The 23,586-nt window shown below is 36.5% G+C and overlaps 2 protein-coding genes across 3 annotated transcripts in view; one reads left to right on the top strand and one right to left on the bottom strand.

The window, feature by feature from the left end:
- The window catches only part of LOC134820849 (vasculin-like protein 1), a 632,099-nt gene that overhangs the window by 485,358 nt on the left and 123,155 nt on the right, over positions 1-23,586 (top strand). The window lies entirely within an intron of this gene.
- LOC134820851 (leukocyte surface antigen CD53-like) overlaps positions 7,646-23,586 on the bottom strand; it is a 34,968-nt gene continuing 19,027 nt past the window's right edge. Inside the window, exons 2-9 of one of the 2 annotated variants that reach the window (XM_063831488.1) lie at positions 13,884-14,006; positions 13,337-13,436; positions 12,649-12,793; positions 12,347-12,425; positions 11,178-11,319; positions 10,832-10,928; positions 10,604-10,656; positions 7,646-8,187 (exon numbers count right to left, since the gene is read on the bottom strand). In XM_063831488.1, the coding sequence (XP_063687558.1) occupies positions 10,608-10,656; positions 10,832-10,928; positions 11,178-11,319; positions 12,347-12,425; positions 12,649-12,793; positions 13,337-13,436; positions 13,884-13,997 (726 nt within the window). In that variant the 5' untranslated portion in view covers positions 13,998-14,006 and the 3' untranslated portion in view covers positions 7,646-8,187; positions 10,604-10,607. The remainder of the gene's footprint in view (positions 8,188-10,603; positions 10,657-10,831; positions 10,929-11,177; positions 11,320-12,346; positions 12,426-12,648; positions 12,794-13,336; positions 13,437-13,883; positions 14,007-23,586) is intronic. The other variant, XM_063831489.1, reaches the window with a different exon arrangement.

Genomic DNA, 23,586 nt, shown 5'->3' on the forward strand with positions numbered 1-23,586 from the left:
GTCTTGGTCTTATGTTAATATTACGTTTTACTCTTGTTCATTTTTACACTTTTGCTCACATCACTCACAGTCAGCCGCTCTGACATGGTTAACCACCTTCCTTGTGTTGTTGGTTAATCATATGAGCGGGATATAAATACCTCATTTCATTTCATTTCATTTCATAGTTCACACTAACAGTAACATGGACAAAGGGTATATCTAATATCTATACATGGTCTGCGTTTTATTGTAGTGTATTAACAATTTATTGAACTTTGTAAATTTCCACAACGTATAAGTAGTGTTTGTACAGTTAAATTTGCATTGTAAACGTAATTAGCGAGATTGTACGATGTTACAAAGTTAGCAGCTTTATTTAAAGCACATATTTAGAATAATTGTACCGTTCACAATACATCTTATCATACACTCACGAGTCACGAGTCACGTGATTGAATTCGGGGATACTTTATATCACATTACTTAGTAATAGTTTAGAACACATGTCACTACACTAATGTATATTATGGATTATTAGGGTCTATGAAGTTGTGCGCGGCAGATAATAAGGCTATGCCATAAGATTAAGCCAGGTCATAAGACTCCGAATTAATTATAACAATCATGATCCTCATAACCTACCGTAGACTTGGCAAAGTTTCATTCCAGCTTGCCGGCCAGCGGCTAAAATAAATTGTAAACTTTCCGGAAAATTAAGTATGTTATATATAGTATATACTGAAGATTAAGAATATATTAGATGCTTGAGATACTGAATATAATGTAGATTATGAAAACGAGTCTGGCAGAGTTTGCCAAAATGTTTAACCGAGATTCTACTAACGATGATGAGAGATGTAATAATAATATGTAATAATATGTAATAATATGTAATAATATGTGATAATATGTAATAATATTTAATAATATGTGATAATATGTAATAATATTTAATGACATGTGATAATATTTAATAATATGTAATAATATGTAATAAAATGTAATTATATGTAATAATATGTCTTTCTGAAATTAAGAGTTAGATGTTTCACGATTTGGCCTGTTTAAGTTTCACTGCCCTAATATACTTAATTACACTGTAAGCAGAGTACACTGGCAAAGTGCGCACACAAACAATCTTTCGAAATATCTTTAAAACATGTGAAATATTTACATGACCACAACCTAGCTAGGCTGGTGCTGGGCTAATTTAATGCCGCTGATCCAGAACCATTAGATCTAGATTCTAGAACTGGTATCCAACATGGAGAGCCGCCTAGTACAGTGTTTACAGTCGATAAACATAGTGAAATGTCCATAAAATCAAGCCTATAACATATAACAAATGAGAGAACGCAGCAGTGGCGAAAAAGCACTGGAGACGTTTAGTGTTTAAATATTTGATTTTGACAGCACAAAGTGCCGACAATATTAGCTGTATAATCCGTTATTGCTGTTGCACAGCGCTACAAAAAGTGATAATAAAATTCAACACTCAGTGGTGTAACATAAAGGGCTCCGATAAACCTTATATGCGGAAGTATGGTGTTACGAGAAGGGGTCGGATGCTATCAGAGGGGTAGTGGTGCTACCAGAAGGGATGGGATGCCATCAGACTCAGAGGGGGTTGATCAGACTTCGGTTACCATTAGAAGGGGTTCGGAATTCTGCTGGGATGCTATCGGAGGGTTTGGGTGTTATCTGAGGGTTTGGGTGTTATAAGGAGGTGGGGTGCCATTTTGAAGAACTTTAAGACCTTCGTAGTTCGTACGAACATTTTCCAGTTTGATCACGGGTACCACTAATACCAATCTCCGCCCTTCTTGGTAGTTAATACTAGCTGATTGACATCGCTTACATATTAGTTACGGTAAGGTTTATGAAAAAAATCTCGATTGTCAGGAAACGAATCCGATAGTGATTGGTAAACATCCGTACCTTGAAGCCAATGTTCTTCAGCTCAATGTTAGACATAATTATGTTATTTATACCGTCTATAAACAGTTAATACTATGATCAGTTACTGGGATAATTATAAACGGTTAATGCATGTGGTATGTGTTATATATTTTGAATAACTATATTACGTCACGAGGATTATATTCAACACATTTAATATATGAAATGAGAGATCGTGGTCTATTAACTATCGATTATAAGTCGCCAGGTCTTTACCATCCGTTAAGAGGTCCTTGTGGTATAATTAAATTAGAAGTGCATATACTATAACGCCCGCTCACAGTTGTTAACAAAAATAAAAAGTACAGAAAGAGTCAGTAAAATTGAAATTGTCTACTAACTACACTACTGCAAACAAACGTGCACAAACACAGATCGTGCATTAAACAATTCGTGCACAAACACAGATCGTGCATAAAAACAGTTTGTGCATAAAAACAGTTCGCGTATGACAAACTGCCCAACTAGAGCCCGCCCGTCTAGGTCTACGAAAACCGCTAACAGTACAGTGGCCGACTTTCATGGGCTTGAAGATTATAACAAACCCAGCTAAATGCACATATCAGCACAGCGCCGGCAAGAAGCACTAATTACACACACAAGTACACCCCAGCAACATGCGATAATACGATAATCTACCAGTAACTGCACGCGGTATCATAGACAACAACAGCCGCGGAGTACCTACACACATATAACGTGTGTACCACTGCTTCTCTCTCCAGCAGGAAAACAAACATCATTACTCACAAGCTGCTGTCTACACATATTTTATACAGGACTGGACAAGTAAGTGCACACGTATTGTACATGTAGTGCGGTAGTGTGTAGTATACTGTATAGTGTAGCTATATTGCAGTATTGTGTACACCAGGCGATCGTAGGAGCTGTTGAAAACACGGACACTTATAACTTTATAACGACCGTACTTTGAACAGTCCAGTATGTACGTCAGCGCCCACATTATGCAGCGATTATGCATTTATGAAGCAATTATGCACTCATTTAGTGCTGTAATTGAGCTGGATAAAGCCTTATTATAAATTGGAACTGGAAGTTCTAGGGCCGGTTTGTGCTAAGACATGTAGCCATCTTTCTGTACAAGCATAAAGCAACTATTCAAACACCCGACTGCAGTTGTATTGGAAGAATTGAGAACTATTTAGTATTTTATTTAGAACTTCTTCACTGATTGGTGGACATGCAGTGGTAGTGCTTTAGGGCGAGCGTTCGGACCAAATATGGTTCAACAAATAGGAGGGGAGTGAATTGTGAGAATAATTGATGCTAATGGGATGGCCACAGCCCACAAGGCTATTTTGTTTAATTTGAGGACAAAGCTTGCAATCAGAGCATCCACTCAAAAAGCGTTTTCAAATTATCCACCGAGACCTCTTTTAAATATGGGACGTGTCTTTGAATGATTGGAATGATAAGAGTCTTTTGGTTGATCGGTTGGACCTGCAGCCTTCCATTTCAAACAAATAAAAGGACTTAGAATAATCCTTGATAACCAAACATGTCGCAAGAACACATTCGGCCTCTACAAACAGATGCAGCTCCATCTATAAACGTTCTAAATTAAACAGCGGCACGACCACTAAAAGCAGGAAGGTTCCATGGGTATTGAAGCAGGATCAGAGAGCTGTGTTTATAATTAAAGAACCGGAAACAGACAGGCGCTGCACACAGTACTAGTGTGATACTACTATCTTAATCTACAGTAATAAGGTATAGTATACACAGAACCTTCACTTTCTCTCTCTTTCTCTATCGCTAGCTATATATATTGTATACACAGCTCGATCGTAATTACCATTATAAGAGCACACAATATACAGCTTCATATGGCTTGCATGTACCGTACTGTACCACGTGCTTGGGTTAAGATGCAGGACTGGTTGTCATGGTGATTCGGTGAGTCACGTGATTACTGGGGATGATATGATTGGTGGGTTGTGTTCACTAACCCAGGGTTGCGGGCCTGTATTTGGTATTTTATATACCTAATTGATGGAAGATACTGGTTACTTATATATTTCCTTCATCATAGGCATAAGATCCTTGCATCGAAATGGTCCCTTGCATTGCAATCATGTAAGTGCGGTGGGTGCAGAATCGCACTATTGACCTAATACCGCACTTTTCCGCACCATTGGATATTCGTTCTATCATATTTGTGTACTTTGTACTGTTGTGTACAATGAAAAAAGATCGCAATCCCTCAACAGATTGAAATTGAGTCAATTAAGTTACGTTTTATAGATAATATCTATTATCTAAATTGTATAATTTGTCTATATTATTGTTATTTGTTAAAACTAAACAATCGTGTAATGCAACGTTATATACTACACTGTTGAAAAATCCAACCTGAAGTACTTGCAGTACCTGGAAGTACCTGCAGTACATGAAGTACCTGCAGTACCTGAAGTACCTGCAGTACCTGAAGTACCTGCAGTACCTGAAGTACCTGCAGTACCTGAAGTACCTGCAGTACCTGAAGGCTGCAATTTTTGTGACTTAATGGTAGTTGTGTTTTCCCCCTACATTTTTGGGAGACGCAAATTAAATGTTGACAGAAAAAGATTTAAAGATTTATAGGAATGATCGACTGATCACATTCATCTCTTTAACCTATCACCAGCTATGTTCTGCCCAAAATGAATTATTATGTATACAGTACAATCGCATGATTGAACACAACTAGCAACAGTCAACAAGCAATCAAGCGATGGTTATGCCTAAGAAGATTAGTATTACCGATCGTCAAAACAAACAAAATTATAAACACCAGTATCATGTATGAAAGAACAATTCTTCATTTAACATCGTATCGTGAACGTTATTTCTTTCCACGATCTTGCAATCGCAACGAAGCTGAAATAATATTTAAGTTCTGAAATGAGTCGGACTTGTGAACTTTGATGTGGTCTGAATGGCAGAGCAAGTCATCAGTATACACTATACATTTGAACTTACTCTTTACTTCGTAATGTCAAATTATACATCTCCATTAATTAATAATCAATTATATTTAATTAGCATAGCATAAACAAGGGAAAAAATCACCAGGTCGATATTGAAGGAGTGACAGTTTCATAGTTAAATTTAAATAGAATTTAATGCAGGTGTCATAATCCATTTATATACTTATAGTGGCGGCGCCGCCAAATGACACCACCAACAACAAAAAAGGAGATATTTTGGACGATTGGAGACCTATAATGCTTCTAATTATTTTAAGAAATAACACATAACCTAACAAAAATGTACCTAGCTGGTGACCTGAATATGTCATTAAAATATGTCATCTGACCTGATTTTGGAAGCTTTCAACAACATAAAATGACAAAACAGCATAATTAAACGAATCACAAATCGGCGTATAAAGTAATCCAATCAGCTCAATGGATGTGGCTGCTGACAACAATCCATCACAACAATTGCTATAATCCCGGTCAAGCACAGCTGTCAGTACGCAATATTATATATAATGAATAGTCATACTTTCCCGTCTTTATTATACCCTTACATTTACAGTTGCTGAGCTGTATTATTGCAGCAATTCTAGGAATGCAGAATAAATTGCAGCCACTTTGTTCCCTACAATTGTGAAGCACCTTCTACGTCAGACGTGCGTCAAGGGAAATGTAACTGGCTGGTAAAGAAAGTGTTACAATCGGTCACTTATTACAATTGGTCACCTTTAATTGGTCACATGGCCAGCACTGAACATCGGCCTAGAGCAGGAGGTTATTGTAGGACAGCTGCGGGCGTGGAGATCATTAGGCCTTTAACCGAACTATGTAGCACTTTCAACTGCATAATAAAGTAATAAGCATGAGAGGCCGCCACAAATTTCACCGCCCTCATCAATTTTCAGTAATCATTCAATGAAATTAAGATTCAGCAGCATATATTGAGAGTATAACTATAACCCTATATAAGAACAAAGGAAAGTATCAAATCTTAAAGTTGAAACATGAAATGACCCGGAACGCAAATATTCCACTTTCATTTCTTAATGTTCATACACCTCTGCAAATGCAATAAAACATAAAATTTGACACTCAATAGCAATATTATCGACGAGGGATCAAATAATGCACCGGAGGCGCTCAACAAGACTACCGACAATACTCACTATACAGTTTGTTAGATGGCAGTGAAATATGACAGATAATCTTCGACTTCAGAAGAAAACAGCAGCTACGATCAATATATGTCTTAATAATAATAGTTGTACACACGAGCACAGAGTCAGGTCTCAGGATGAGCTGCTGCAATTTCGTGATTCTGACAGGTTATAATACGCCTCGGTCATAGGATGATATTTGAGATTACATTTTTATCGCTCAAAAGTCAGAAGTCAACTTATGTTGAAATTTATGAGGAACATGATCATCAAACTACGATGTGTCTGGACAAGTTGTATGTTAACTTTCAGATGCCCTAATATGGGCATTTTCATAATGAACTGTCACGGAAGCAGTGTCACGGTCACTGTTAATTGCACAGTAGTCAACGGTATGGTACCAATACCAAAGTAGGATAAGAATGTGCAGAAATACCATTACCATAATATACGTAACCACTAAGTCTAACTAAGAACGTAGCGTATCTAAATCGAACGTGGTGTTGTAGTATATTGCCCAAAGAGACTGAAGATGGAATGGATCAAAGAGTGCCCAAAGAGACTGAAGATGGAATGAATGAAATGTGCTGTCAGACCACTTAAAATTAATTACTGGGCCGCGCTCAGCCTGTCATTCCGCCAAATCTTTATTCGTTAATGAACATAATAGCCTGGGGTCCTCAGGTAAAAAATTAATTGATAATTGATGATCATGACGTATATGGAATGATATTCTTAACCTGATCTATCATAAAAATCACCTCGTACAGTTATGAGCTGACTACAGCTGTTGTGACTTGTGAGAGTGGCAAATATTGAAGAATACTAGTAACTATATATACTATTCGTAAATTCTTCGACAGAAAACAGGTTCCATAAAGTTACAATTGCCTTCCAACAAAAGACTCCCGCTAGTACAGTTCGAAAATCTAACTGTAAATAATCTCAAATCTTGATAGAAACTGAACGAACAATGGCACAGAGCAGAGCTCAAATAAACACAAAGGCTACAACAAGTCACGAGAATATGCCCTAACATGAACTCCCCTGCACATATCCCTGGCTCCTCCTAGAATGCGACCGTCAATCATTTTGAATCTCGATAGAAACTGAACGAACAATGGCACACAACACAGCTCCAATAAACACAAAGGCTACAACACGTGACACAGAAGTCAGAACATGCCCTACCAACCCCCCATATTCCTGGTTCCACCAAGAATGCACGGCAAGCAATAATGAGTACGGGAAGTGCTACTACCGGCCCGGACAACCCGGACAGCAAAGGTATATATAACCACCAAGGGACTAATTATACCTTATGTGTTGCCGCGAGTATAATTCCTAACAATGTACGGAGAATCGGTGTGAGATGGTATTTTGGGCTGATTGTTCTGTCGTAAACGTGAGCTGGGATAAAGGTAATTATTTTTATTAGTATTTTGTACCGTGGAATCTTTTTTATTGGTGAGAATTGGATTTGTCTGTGTTTAATTTTATGGCAAATAATGAAAAGATGTTTTAATATAATACTTTTGGACACGATACGAAGGGAAACACACAACATAAGATGTTTTAACAATTTTACAATGCACCCAATTTTAGATTTTACAATGAATATGATTATAAAAATACGATTTAAAAAATTATATTTACGTAAAAATTATCATCAGGGTATTAGTCCGCCAAGAGTTCTTATTAATTACTAGTTAAATTGCTGGTATAAAATGGGGATAAAAAATGTATAATCATATAATGATATTGAAACAATCATGCCAACAAGTATATTTTGTGATCAAAAGAAACAACTCGGTTTTTGATAAATCGCCAGACAACCCAGAAATCGCTATTTGACGACATGTAGAGATGTATCGAAGACAAGTAAAAACAGTTATGAAACTAAAAGCGCAAACATTTTAAAATTAAGGAGTTCAGTCTGAAAGAAATCAACACCTAGAAATTGTCATTTATAGAGCCCGAGTATTGAGCTGTGCGAAGGTATCCTGTGTTACTATGGTTACTATGGTTGCTATGGTTACTATGGTTACTATGTGTTCCCGTATTATACTGTGTAGGGTTCATACTCGTCCCTCTTCATTATGTAGGTCCTGAAAATAAGTTGATGTTAATTAAAGTCATACGGTGTGCTGAGTTGTGACCCTTTGAAGCGAACTTAAAATATATTTTGCTTTCGTAACTGAGTGTCATTGATGTTGATTGTTGGTCACCTCTAAATTCTTAGCCAACCCTTAATTTGATCTTAACTCTGCTGTAAGGCATAATGTAATAAAGTTTGATAAGGTTACGAAGAAGTGAAGCTCATCCTGATTCTACAGAATAGTTATAGTAATTGGATTAATAAAAGATTAATTTAGCTTAATTAGGGATACAATTTTAATTAGTGTTTTAGATATAGATCAAGTGTCAAGTGTACAATGCACAATGCACATGTGTCATGCATATCTATAACACACGTTAAAGCTGACAAGCGACAAGTAAGATTGAAATTCAAGGGACTTCTGTCAATGTTTAATTATAATATTAATTGGTTTCATAAGATTTAATAACGGTCAAACATACAATATTTAAAAGTTCATGTTAAGATTCATGCGGAGCGTATCTATATAGAACATGCTTTATTTTAAAGTTCATGCTATGATTCATGCGGAGTGTATCTATATCACAATGCTGGCAAGCATAACCGTTGCCCTTATATTCACAACACTATGTACCCCCTATACTATTATATCCCCTTTATTGTTTTCCAGGCATTAAGACTCATCGAAAGTAGTTCAGCAGGTATATTTAAGTTCAAAACATTCTAATTCGATGTTAAAGATGACAGGAATAAGAAATAGTTATGTGGAGGTTTTTAAGAAATTTGCGCAAAATACGCGCCAGCATGTTATACGAAATTAGGTAAAAAACCCAAAATCGCCATATTCAGGTGCCTTAAAAACCATGTTAAAATCGAGTTAGAGATCTGAAACTTTGCAGAGCGTCTAGACCTTGTCCAAATCGACTGTAAAAAAAATTTCATGTTGCAGGAGTATCGGGAAGTGGGTTTTCTGGAACCCCTGTTTTACAACAGATTGTCGTGAAGCTATATATGTATATATATAAGTATATATGTATAGACGCTTTTGCAGTAAATTGTAGCCTACATTTAAGTGTCCGTAGATTCAAAAGTATAAAAGATACAGTCATTTCGAACCACAGGTTTTCAAGATAATTGTTTATACTTTAGTTTACATTATATCGAAAAATAATTTATCGTCATCATCATCACTTGATGACGTCATCAATTTAAGTGTTTTTAAAACTTGATTTTTGACAAAATAACAACTTTTCAAATCGATTTTAAAGCATTAAGGAGTAATTTTATTCAAAATCTGAGGACATTTTCATCTCAGATAATTGTTCAAGCATTCTGAAAATCTACCGGAAAGTTTTCCTACCTTGCTCCTTCATAAAGATATTCGCTATTGAAGTTTGTGCTTTTTTGAAGAATAATTTTATAAAAACACAAAAGTTGTGAATTAGTATTCTCTGGTGTTGGGCCATCCCTTGGGTTGTGGAGCTCAATTTTGCTTCCTAAAGGTCTAAATTGTGTTATAGGCTAGTTTTAAAGTTGAAAATCGAAAAGTTGCACACGTGGGGACACGCCCAAATTCATTTAAAATAGCTAAAATCACTAAAAATTGTTATTTTCACGATTTTTACCAACTTTGGAGTCCCGTTGTGATCCAAGTTCTTTTTGAAATCTTCTGAAACTTTTCATGCTTATCAAACTATATATTAAATAACACTATGCAAAAATTTATGGTGATTCAATATTTTATGCGCACGCAACGTCCGCTCAAAGTTTGCACGTGCGAAAGGTGAGAATTTTGCTCATTCGTGATTTCGAATATATTCTGCTTTCCCACGATATTAAAATGGCATTATATATGAATTTAATGCCAACTTGAATGAGTAAAAAGTGCTATATTCAGTCTGTTATTGACAGATATGCCTACCTAAACACAAGGAAACGTTTTCAAAGGTAAAATTTCGAAATCGTTGAAATTACCTCCTTATTAAGTTTCGACTGTGTAAATTATCCTGACATTATAGTCAAAAAGAGATGATATTTGACCAAAACCCATAATCATGGGTAGAGTGAACCGCTGCCAGTGTCTCTCTTTTCCAAACAAAAGAAAATGATATTAATTTGAGGAACCGTCCGCAAATGCAAATTGATACCGAGAATGAAATCGGTCGCTCGCTTTTCCCATTCATTCACGGCTTACGTATTGTAATAAAGCTTATTGAATGGGAAAAGCGAGCGACCGATTTCATTCTCGGTATCAATTTGCATTTGCGGACGGTTCCTCAAATTAATATCATTTTCTTTTGTTTGGAAAAGAGAGACACTGGCAGCGGTTCACTCTACCCATGATTATGGGTTTTGGTCAAATAGAACATGCTTTATTTTAAAGTTCAAGCTATGATTCATGCGGTGTATCTATAGCAACTAACTACCTAACTAAGCGGCATGGGGCTGCTCATATTCTGTCCTCTTAATGATGAACGACCTGAGTTTGGAATTAAAATTACTTCTTATTTTACCAGTTATTGTTATTACTTTATTAGATGAAGTTTTTGTTATTGACATTAAATAAAAAATAAAGTAACAAAATTGATCTGTGGCATATTATACAGATCTGGGCATATAAGGTAAACGATGTAAATTGTTATAATTTGTTTTACCGAAGGTAACAAGCGAGAGCCATTCCTAGGAGTTCCACAATAGCAACACCCAGAACTCCGAATCCGATGTACTTGGCGTTGGTGTTCACGAAAGTGTCTGGTAGAGTTAACGATTTTAATATATTATTACGAGTTTTAAGGATGATATACTATAAACATTAAACAGATCGAAAAATCTTGTGTTCTATAACATGTATAATATGACCTAATATTATTGAATTTGAACAAAAATCTTAGTAACAATGGTGTAACCATAGTAACAATGGTAACCATGGTAACAATAATAAACAGGGAAATAATAGCTAATAATTAATCTATTTTCACTGATAATGACTCTAAAACTCACTAATGGTAGGGTAGCATCCCTCTTGGTAGGCAGAAGCGTAATCACAGGTGGCGTTGTCCTTGCAGCAAGAAGTCGGGGGAGCGGTGTAATTTCGAGCCGACCAATCAGAGGGACCTTCCACACCACAACACTTCAGGACGGACTGGGGAAATTTTGTTAAAGTTGAATCTGTGAATTCATTCAAGGATACAAGGCTAAAGCGTTTATCACGGTCGGTTCTTATCGTAGTTTATGTGATATATATAATATTATAGTTTACATGATGTGTAACCATAATTTATTTTACAAAACTGACCTGCTTTTATTAAGGGGGGGGGGGGGGGGGGGGGGGGGGGGTATTTATATATATTTATATATATATATATTTGTGAAACTTGATTTCGAGATAGCAGTGAACCAACAAACTAGGACCAGTGACCGAACTTTTGAGGGGTCCCGGACCGCAACCGCCAAACAGTGCCCGCGGGGCAGCCACGCCCATATTTGGTCCAAATTAGGCCCAATTTTAAATGCCCAAAACCCAGGTTTATGGTGCTCTAATTGTAGCTAGTGGTCTCCTGAACTCGTATATGAAATTTCATCAATATTGGGAAAAAAATGACTGAGTTATGAGCCAAAAACCATATGCCCATATTTGGGCATACGCACCAAATTTGGTCAAATATCAATATTTTTTAATGAAACTTACTTTTTATGAAAGGTAAGACTAAACTACATATTCTCTGTAAGTTATAGCTTTATATCTGTTTAAATGTGGATACTAAGGCGAAAAGACCACAAAACATGAACTAAATTGCCGGTATCTTGGTTCGCGATATTCGCAGAATTGATGTCATTAAAATTGTAACAACTCAATCAGTTTCCAAAATTTTTCCATGAAATTTTCGGAATCGACTCGAAATCGCATTTCCACCTTATTTTGAGAACAGATTTCTGATTTATTAGGCTCCAAAAAAATTCCAAAATTTTCTCAGAAAAATTCAGAATTTGGCCGCCAAATTGCTTTGGAGGCCTAAACCCCGGTTGGGGTCCGGGACCCCCTCAAAAGTTCGGTCACTGGTCCTAGTTTGTTAGTCAACTGCTATCTCGAAATCAAGTTTCACAAAAAAATATCCATTGCCCCCCCCCCCCCCCCCCCCCCCCCCTTATATTATAAATTAGTTGTTTACCTGCAGAGTGTCAATGGTGTCTTGGCAGATCGGCTCGGTCTGGTTGTTGTATTTATCCATACAGTCCCCGAACTGTTCCCTGAAGTTTTACACGTGGTTAACCAAATACTATGAGTTAAGTATCAAAATTAACGAAACTTTTCAAAATGAATTTAACTCCTCAAATTTAGTGTAATTGTAATAATAAGATCACGTGAATGGACGTGACATGACGTCACACCACGTGACATGACGTCATAGCACGTGACATGACGTCATACCACGTGACATAACGTCACACCAAGTGTTGGTAGCCTACTAACTTGATGGATTTGGTGACGGAGTCCTTGTTTGCGTAGACTGCGATAGCAAGGGCGATCTCTCCGATGAAGATGAGGGTTACCAGAGAGAAGTACAGCAGGAGCATACATCTGTTTTGGGTCAAGGAACCGCAGCAGCCGAGCAGACCTAAGGAGAAGTAGTTAACGTTTCACTTTCACCTTTTATTTCACTGGAGAGCGCAGTGAAATCTTATGCTTTACAAGTTTTGAAGTAATACCAAACGTATTTCTGACAGAGGGAGTGTTAAATGTTATAGTTTCCGTGATTTCTACGGACTTTGATAAGAGATATTATAAATATTACGGGTCGAGTTGAAAGAGTCTAATTTCGTTGGTACTTCGTAAGAAATTTCTTGGACGAGCTTTATCAAGAAAGCCGCCTACACAGGGGGGTTTGGAAAGCCTACACCCTACCTAAACCCCCCTCCCCCTCCCCCCGTCAGCATTTCTATAACCCCTAGCTGACAGGGGGAGGGGTGTGGTAAAATTGGCAAAAATCTTGCTGACGTCATATGTGAACCCTCGCTTAGTTTATTAGACTCAACGTCCATATATAATTAACACGTTTAGCAATTTAAATTTGAAATTCAGGTTTACGGTATAATCCAAATTACCATGACATCACCATGACATCACCATGACATCGCCATGACAGTAGCCAGAAACCTACCGACTACGAAGACGATGCAGCCTAGAGAAATGAGGAAGAGCGCTGATGTCTGGAGGGTGTCATGTGATACTTCAATGTGCTTGAGATCCTCCAGTTGTACCTGCAGGTTTATTATTAATAATTACCAATCATGCCACATAATATTACTTATTTATTTCAGCGAGATGATGTAATGTTTGAACGACTGATATTAATAGTAATGAAGGTGCCGTTTTGGCTGACTGTACTTTGATATGGTTTGATAATCTATTAATTTTAAACAGGAGCAGACTAATTTAACATTTCGTTCCACTAAATTGCAGAACATGAAATTATCTATAGCACTAGCAGTAGCAGTAAAAGGTAAATTGCTGGAATAAAGGTCGTCCATAGAAGGGCCTAAATCAACGATTTAGTGTACAAAGCTCATGATAGACGTTTATGGAGAAGCTATTATATGGGTGAGTCGAGACTACTCGGCCACTCGATTTTATGATTTATTTTCTATTATCTTGTGTTTGCTGTATATAGTTGATTAATAGAAGGGCCGATAACGTAGATTGCTTACCTTTACATAGATTCCCACTCCCAAAATCACTCCTCCAGCAGCCCAGAATATGAAGTTCAGAACAAAGAGGATTATTCGGATGAACTCCCCGCAGCAGACTTGAAGACTATTCATTTCGAGTCTGAACGGAGTCTGGTTATTACTTAATTATAATTTAACATATTCAACATGTTCATTATATTCAACATGTTCAACATGTTCATTATATTCAACATGTTCAACATGTTCAGCGTATTCAACATGTTCAACATGTTCAGCGTATTCAACATGCTCAACATGTTCAGCGTATTCACTGTTCAGCGTATTTATCATAACTTAACATATTCAATGGATACATGATTTTTGATGCGATTAAATACACTCTATTTTTAGTTGTTTGCAGGCTGCTGCAAGGTATCACTCTGAGGTCTAACAGTGTGTGTTTGTGTCATGGTCAAAGCGCGGGTGTGTTTTTCCAAGAATCAGATTACGCCAAACAAGGAAGTAAAATATAGTAAAGTCTAGAATTATGAGAACAGTTCCAAGAATGAGCTTGTGTTGAATAGTATAATTATATGGGTTGGAGACGGTAGAGCACTTTCTTGAAAATCACTTCAGCGGCCTTATAGAGCGAGCTCTCTGTGTACTCGTAACTTCTTTAAACCACTACAAGGTGAAATGCATGGGTGTCCCTAACGAAAAGTATCAAGTCAAAAGTAAGGACAAGTATCAAGTCAAAAGTAGAATGTTGTTGAGTTTAGGGGTATATTTAACCCAGAACCCACGTCTGTACACTTCCTAGGCTTATAGTTCAAGTACATTGTACAGGGCAAAATTTGTACAGTAGTACTGTAGTACTAGTACCAAATTTGTAGGTTACATTCACTTGGCTTTAGAGATGCCACAGGTAAAGTTTGACAGACAAAAAAATGTGCGGAGTTTTTATGGGGTATAGACCATGTAGAAAATCTCAAAATTCTGTAAATTACTCAGTTTCGGCTCAAGATCCAATTTCAGTTGAGAATTTAGGCTTTCTTGAGAAACCAATTTTCTGTTACACAGAATTCCATGCTGTCTATTGCTTCGTTATCAAATAACAGCAAAATGTAAAAATAATGAGATGTTTCTGACCCACCTTGTAAAACAGAACCACAAATAAATTCAAGCAGTTGTGACCCGGTATTAATTTAGATCTAGTACATTTAATTTCCAAGTCTCGAGATAGAATTTCCTTATAGTTTTGAAGCGACAATACAATTATACACCGTAACTCATGCATAGATCAACCAGTATTGCAAAGAAAATAGTTTAATAACCCAACAAAGCAAGATTTTTGATGTACAACATGGTCATAATATGGTATCAAATTTTTTAAAAACCCTGAGAATGCATTATATGGCTACATTTGTTAGTGTTCTCTATAATATCGAACTTATATGGTAAGATGGTATATGACCAATCCACAGCCCCCTATACGAAGAAGAAGAAGAATTGGTATATATGACCAAGTACCAACGCATATGATAAAGTGTTCGATTACGATAATACTATAACGAACTTGTCAATATAATCTTAGTCAGTTTTCATCCGTACAAACAATTTCATCGTGCATGCTTTAACTTTTAAGATTCAAGAATGAACTGAACTGAAAGGACAAATGAATAAACTGGCAGTAATCAACTGGTAAGGGCGGAAACAATAAACATAATGCACTAGAAAATGACCGGAATGCTAAAACTAGTATGAGTAAAAGTATAAACCGAATTTTTAAAACTGTGATTCGGATACCCTAAAAAGTTTGGTATGCTAAATAACCTAAAGATAACCTGTCAAAATGCGTTCCAATTACGGTCGTGATTTCAGCGAATGTTAAAATTTGGCTCGGTGACAAATATATAATAGTCTCTGTAAAAGTGATCAGTACTACGCCAGTCCTAAATTACATGATTAATGGCAGGTAAAAACCGCTCGTACAATGGTAAATTCTGCAGACAGCAATGGTAAAGTCTGGGGAAGGGTAACACAATTTCACACGACACCGTCAAGAGACCGAGGAGCAAAGACAAGTCACAAGTAAGAGGAAAATGTGGTGTACGCAACATTTCTACTTCCTTAGCTGACGTGTACATGACTTAACGCTTTATTCCACGTGCCTGGGTCACGTGTAGCACGTGGTTATCAGGTTACACGTGTAATCTTAAGATGAGACGCGCACGTGACCGTGTCACGTGGTTCAGGTGCATTGTAATCCTACACCACGATTTTACAGAGCAGAAAGTCATGTGCTTCTGCTCTAGCTCAGGCAGTCTTATCTGAGTTTCTTTATTGGCAGTTATCATGATATATATAATACATTTGACAAAAACGAACTTGTGCAATGTCTGAATTGTGACAGCTTGATCCTGTTCAAGTTGTAATATAATAATATATAATAATATAATTGTAATATAAGGCATAAGAGCTATTTAACTTCCGATTAATGCGATGGTAGAGAATTATAATTAATAGAATTACATCATATATATAAACTTCACTGTAATACTGATCCAGATGACTGCACTCTCACTACATATAAGCAAACAGGAATATTCCAGTAATAATCCTTATCTCATACAATAATGAGGTGTGCAGTAGTTTAACGAATAAGGTAATAATATGTATTTATCTATTTATATTAGGCATAAGCTGCATGTGATACAGTGCAGTGTACATTAATGGGACTTTAATGGCCACGATCATATGAATTATAAGTCATATGATCGTGGCCTAGAGTACTAAATATGGTCACTAAACCGTATACGGCCATATATAACCGGCAGAACACAAGAAAGTAACACACAAGTCACAACCACGACAGAAACTAAAGTTGAGTAGATTGAGATATAAGATAAATCTCTAATTGATAGCTGTTGTCTAGATTGCTGATAGGAGTTAATTACAGTCGTTATACAGTGCATTACTGGACGGCGCTCAGCATGTCATTCCGCCGAATCTCTACTCGGTTGTTTATGTTTATGAACATACTAGCCTGGGGTAATACAGTGCACCTGGGGCAATACAGTGCACCTGGGGTAATACAGTGTACCAGCTGGGGTAATACAATGCACCTGGGGTAATACAGTGCACCTGGGGTAATACAGTGCACCTGGGGTAATACAGGGCACCTGGGGTAATACAGTGTACCAGCTGGGGTAATACAGTGCACATGGGGTAATACAGTGCACCTGGGGTAATACAGTGCAGGCCTGGGTCCCAGGGTAATACAGTGCACTGCTACAATGAGTTAGTATGATCATGATATATCAACTTTAATAATGTATGATTAATTAATTAATTATATTTAAGTATTAATAATAATAACTTTAATTTCGACATGCTCATTCAGTCATGCCGACAAAAGGTTAATTCGAAGAACACAATCTGAATAATCGAAAATTATTTTGTTTCCTGAATAGCTTTCAACCTTTGACATAAAAATGTTTGATAAAATTCCCTAAAAATGTGACATTTTCAAATATAAGCCGATTTTCTGGATCGAAATTACAATTTTTTGACCGAATTTATATCTTCACTGACCAAGTGAGTTTACTAATAATAATAATAAAGATTATGGCCACATTATAACCATCTCTACAAGACTCAACCCAACTACACTCAATTCGATTGCAGTTCACACAATTAATAAATAGTGTTTAAAGATATCGTTCTAGTATGAAAAGTAACTGTAGTTCTGAGATCAACTGACTTTTATTCCCCGATATTTAGCAATCGATGGATTAGAACACATGGAGCTTGCATACGAATCATGATCATGCTTACTTATTTTGGGCATCAAAGTATAATCGCTATTAAGATCCCAGAAGTGCCCCTTTGAGATAGGAAAAATGTAACAAACAGTATATAAACATTCAATTAAATCAAGTGATGCAATTGGCAGAGCACAATACATTGCTACCAATAATTTTTTTTGATTTTAACAAAACACATGATCTATTCCATTATAGGGGCCGGGATGAGGTTGTATGAGACTAATTCTGATAGATGAATCTCACGTTTGAGTGGGAAAAAATACTGTAACAAGATTCCCTAATTAAATTAAGTTACTGGACATAAAATTCCCCGAGAAATCTTTGAAAAATAGAAAATCATAATGATAATGATATCGTGTCACGAAGTTCATAAATAATACATGGCCCATATCAAATAGTGCGATTGCTACGAACAAATTTACCGGACAAATGTAACCATCGAGACAAGTTCTGGAAGTGGAACTGGTCCAAGTAATCGAAGAGTCCAAGTAATGTAAGCAGAGTGCTGGAGTTTTGCCAGTGCCTGCAATTAAACCGATATGTAGATCAAGTGTATATTTATAGTTTTTACCTTAAGCCATACCTAGGTCACGGGACATTTTTTACCAATGCGCGTCGTAGTTATAGTTAGTCACGTGATGCACGTCATCAAAACATGCGACAGTGCGCGGATGAAATTCTCATGGAATCTCAAAACAAAACAAATCTTGTTGAGCCAAATTATATTAGCGGGGCGGGATTATAGAAACTGTGCCGGAGTTATTTATTAAGCGGGAAAAAACTAACACTGTAACAGCGGGAGCCGGGATTATCAGAATCTATCCCGCCCGCGGCTGATTATTCTAATCCGGAGGTGTTTATAAGTTTCCGTTCGCGTTTTTGTTCACTGTTGCCTGTTACACATTGCATACAGCCCTGTGTGTAAGTTCTAGGTTCGATGTTCATGTAATATTTGATGTAATAGTTGAAATCCTGCCAATTACGTTAGAATAATTTAATTAATTAATTAGCTTTCTGCTGTGGTATTGTCATCAGCGAATAGTCTCCGGCAGTTGAATTATCTGCAATAATTCAATGCGTAACTCAGGGGCCAGGGCCACTATAACTATCATATTTTTGAATTACTCGTCAACTCGTATGTAGCTCACTTATAACTCTGTTGTAACTTGTTGCCAAGTTTAGTTTTTGAGCTTCAAAGTAGTTCCTATTTAGGTTATTAATATTTGCGTAAATATTTTGTCGTAAATATTCTGTCGTAATTATTTTGTCGATTTATGGCCCTAATTATATGCACATATTATAACATTCCTCAAACCAGATCACAATTCGTTTCACATTTAATTTTATTATTTCTGTTTTGTTGTGCAATTCTTATGAATTTTCTAACAATGTATCAATAAGTTTTGATATGATTTGTGTCTTGTGTTTCACTTGACATACCTGCAATTGAAGTGAATGTTTATTGTTTATCCGAAGACCTGAGAAGCAATGATTATTTTGGTGACTTTTCTTTTATTACATTTACAGACCCTTAGTTTCCAGACTTCAGCGGGTAAGAACATATTCTTTTGTCGATCTTTATCATTTATTGGGACCGATTTGAAAGCTCATTGCGAAATTTAATCCTGTTACATACAGGAGCTTAAATCAGGCCGCTTCACAGGTATAGCCCGAACCTAAGCCGTGTTAAAAATGCCAGGGGATGAGTTTAATAAGGGTTCTCGAGAGGTCGACATGTCTGATCTCCGCGCGTTCGAGCTTATAACTTTTTAAGTCCCAATTTTGAAAATTCTTAAATTACAAAAAGTAACTGGACAGTAATTCTTGATATTATTCCAGAATTATCCTCGTTGGAGTCCTATTATTACAGTCCTGAGAATATTGAAGTTACCTACGAAGGGCGCTATGAACCTGACATTACCTGGTACATTGACGGACAAGTTTACAGCTCTCAGACCCATGTGCAGCTGACCCTGAGTGTTTCAGCAGCATGGTCTGGCAGCACCATTGTCTTCAACCTGGCTCTTGATATGGAGCAGTTCCCTGCAACAGTGTCACCTTTCACAGTTCGGGCTGTAATTTCATTTACTGAAGGTTCGGAGACGTCCTTGGATACTGAAACTGCTACAGTCTACAAGCGAGGCTAGTCGTTGGATACCATATTAATGATGATTCCTAAGTTCCTAACAGTCCGATTTTATTCAAATTGTTTATACTTTGATCTTGTAGAAGCTTAGAACAGGTCGAACATCAGTTACTGAGACATCATGAAAACTAGTTGATTATAATGGGTTTTAAAGACAATTCTTTTATGTAATATGTAATCTCAAAAACTTGCTGTAATTCTATGAATCTGATGTGATCATAGTAGGGTATAGATAAGGGTTCTGTATAGAGGCGAGCACATTTAATTGAATCATCGTAATTGAATGAACTAAGGCAATGTTAATTGAATCATACACTCGTAATTGAATGAACTAAGGCAATGTTAATTGAATCATACACTAGTAATTGAATAATGTGATACTATCTGACAAAGTTAATTGATTCATACACTAGTAATTGAATAATGTGATACTAGCTGGCATTGTTAATTGATTCATACACTAGTAATTGAACAATGTGATACTAGCTGACAAAGTTAATTGATTCATACACTAGTAATTGAATAATGTGATACTAGCTGGCATTGTTAATTGATTCATACACTAGTAATTGAACAATGTGATACTAGCTATCCAATATGAACGGATAACGCCTGTCACGTGACTTGTAAGGGTGTTTGATACTCTTCTTATCAAATTATTAATGTTATTGTTTACGTCACGTGATTTGCAAGTGTAGATGAAGTTCTGTACGTGATCAAATTAATGTTATCGTTTACGTGTTGATGATTATATTTGTTACATTGAAGTTGAGTAGTGAATGAGACACGTGATTTTAGAGATAAAACACCATGTACTTTGAGTTAACCTGTGTTGACGCAACGAATTAACATACTTAAGTAGATTCTGCAAAGTTGCACTGTATTTGATATACTAACGTTCTGTAGCTCTAGATCTAACTCTCACCGAGTTGTAATACTGTGTTAACGTAGTGATGACACGTGACCATACAGTGTTCTGCAAAAACAAAATATATGTATTCTGTAATTGAATAGCAGTGAATTGCTGTCAAATAGTGCTTCTGCTTCCTTTATTTCGTCTGCAAGTTGGCTCTCGTTTAAGCTGACCATCTTTGACAGTAGATACTTTCATTTAGACAAATAAAACAGGTATAGAGATCTTACAAATGAATTAAACAATTGGTGAAACTACATTATATAAATATAACATGATCGATTCGAATATAAGTTTCTGAAATGATGTCAGAACATATTATACCTACAACTAAGGTTTTTCTTTCTGGATGGCAAGGATGCCAGCAACGGTGCCTCTCAAAGTCTCAATTTAGAAAGCGGGTCTTGAAAAAGTTGACCTCTACTTGATAAAAGCAGATCTTACCCATGTCAAAATGAATATATGCAGTGAAATGTGATATTTTGAAGTCAAACATGACTTTTGGCATTCATTTTTTGTCACGGCAAAGGTGTCATAAAATTCGTGTTTAATACCACTTTAATGAAATATATTTGCCATTGACTTGATATTGGGTGCATAGCAAGCGATTTACAGCAACAATAGAAAATGGGAGGTCCTATTCTAAAAGTCACAGCATCCTTGGGTGGGTCTAGTCAGTCAGCACCCCTGGGTGGGCCTGTAACATTCCAAAAAGAAAAAACCTTACCTAAAACACTCAATTCAAAATATATTTACTAAAGTCCAAAGAACTTATTTCTAGCTGAATCAGTATTCTTTCTTTTAGATGTAGGGTTGACATAGACTGACACTGAGTCACTATCCATGTCGCTTGCTACGTCGTTATCCGAATCTGAAATCCTGTTAGATAATTTGATTGTGTTCAGCTGAGTAGATGCTGTTTCATTTATTTCATCGTTATCAGCTATAAGTTTTTGAAACTGTCTTAGCACTTTATCATGTTTATTGATTGTCCATTCCATTTCTTCGTAGAAATCTCGTAGCTGATAAATGGCTGTTTGTAAATTCTCAATAGACACATCGTGGTTATCTATATCATTTGGATCATGATCATGGATAAGAGGGTTTTCCGATGGTATACTGCATTGTATTTGTTCGTCAATATTTTCCGCTTCCGAATTGCTGCTAGATAAACTTGACGCATAAGGATGCACTCTGTAACGATGACTAGCCAAGCTTGAGGACGTTTTGTAACTTTTGTTGCACTTCCGACATTGGTGTTTTCGTGATTCCAATTCCATATGTTAATGATTCGTCAAAACTTGCTGACTTTTTTTTGGCAAAACTAGTTAAATGCAGGCAATGTATGCTCTTGCTAACAATTAAAACAGATCAATTTTGTATAAGATTCGTTGTATTTATAGCTTTTAAAAAGATGTTATCCAAGAAAACAGATAATAACACAACATCACAATATTATATGATCATAATATAGTCGTCATATGATCATCAAATGATTTTCCTACTCAACAATTTTGATGACTTAACTAATGGTGATATCATCACATTTTTATAATGATATGATCATCATATTATATGATCATCATATTATATATGATCATCATATGACCGTCTTATGATTTTAGTTCTCAACAACTTTGTGAACAATGACTTGAAATTATGTGGCAAATCTGACAATGCCACAAGCTCGAAAATTTTAGGGCAATGGTCTGTAAATAACAAATATGATCATAATCATGAAGTTAAACATAAACAACAATATATAAGTAACCCTAGAATAATCAGTTTATCATTAACCCACTATCGCTTGTTGCAATTGTTCATACTGGAGCCACCTGGACAAATTGTTTTAGTTTCTTCTAGCGCAGAACTGAAAGTTCGTTTTCGTAGTACACTGAATGTCATAGGTAAGAAGGATGCACTCGTCAGTCTTTACCATCCCTATATTCAACGCATGGGACAAGGGCGTGCAAAGAGACTGGTGAAAGATGGTCTCAATGCAGGGGAGACTATGACGGCTGTCATCAAATGTGACCTCGTAAAAGACAGCACCGTCATCGGAGATAACGAAAACAACCTTTCCAGTTGGCCAATTCGATGTCTTGATGTGTTGCAGTTGGAAACAAAACGCGAGCAAGATTTAATTGAAATCAGAAACCCGATGTATCACGAATTTAGTGTGGAGACTTTGGCAGGACTAACTATTTTATTGCATGACTTGAACGGTGAAAAAATAAAGTTTTACCCTAATGGAAACATTGTATTGAAATTAAAGATTGTATAACGAAAATTGTGTAAATCTGGTAATCTACATCAAAGTTTACAAAAAAAAAAGCATTTCACTGCATGATCAATAAAATTTGATTTCATCCCAATTTTAGGTTGGCTCTTCCCAAATAAAGCTAAAATCGATGCTATAAATAGCTGCATCATGATCCATCACGTTAAGATGGATACACCGAACACTATTGTCATTGTCGGAGGGTTAAATGGAAACCAGGCGAAGTTGCAAACTCAGCTCAAGCCCGTGAAAATTGAAAAAGATGTTGGTCTAGCCATCACCTCCATTTTTCACGGAGAGGTGTATAATATCAATAATAGCAACAATAAAGTGCGCTTTAATGTAAGCTGGACTGAGGAGATATGTAGTGTAACAATACCGATTGGACATTATTCTTCTACTGCAGCTGTCATGAGAGCAATTTCAGAAAGCTTTCAGAGGCGTGTGTGGGTTGACGTGTCAGAATTTGAAAAGCCCCGACTAGATATCTTTCTGCTACTTCAAGTCAGCGTTCATAACATGAAGCTCTTGACAACTGATATGTACGGTGTTCTCTGGACAATGCTAGGAATAGG

Source organism: Bolinopsis microptera, chromosome 9, assembly GCF_026151205.1.
Source record: "Bolinopsis microptera isolate Bmic1 chromosome 9, MBARI_Bmic_1.0, whole genome shotgun sequence".
In the NCBI taxonomy this organism is placed as follows: Eukaryota; Metazoa; Ctenophora; class Tentaculata; order Lobata; family Bolinopsidae; genus Bolinopsis; species Bolinopsis microptera.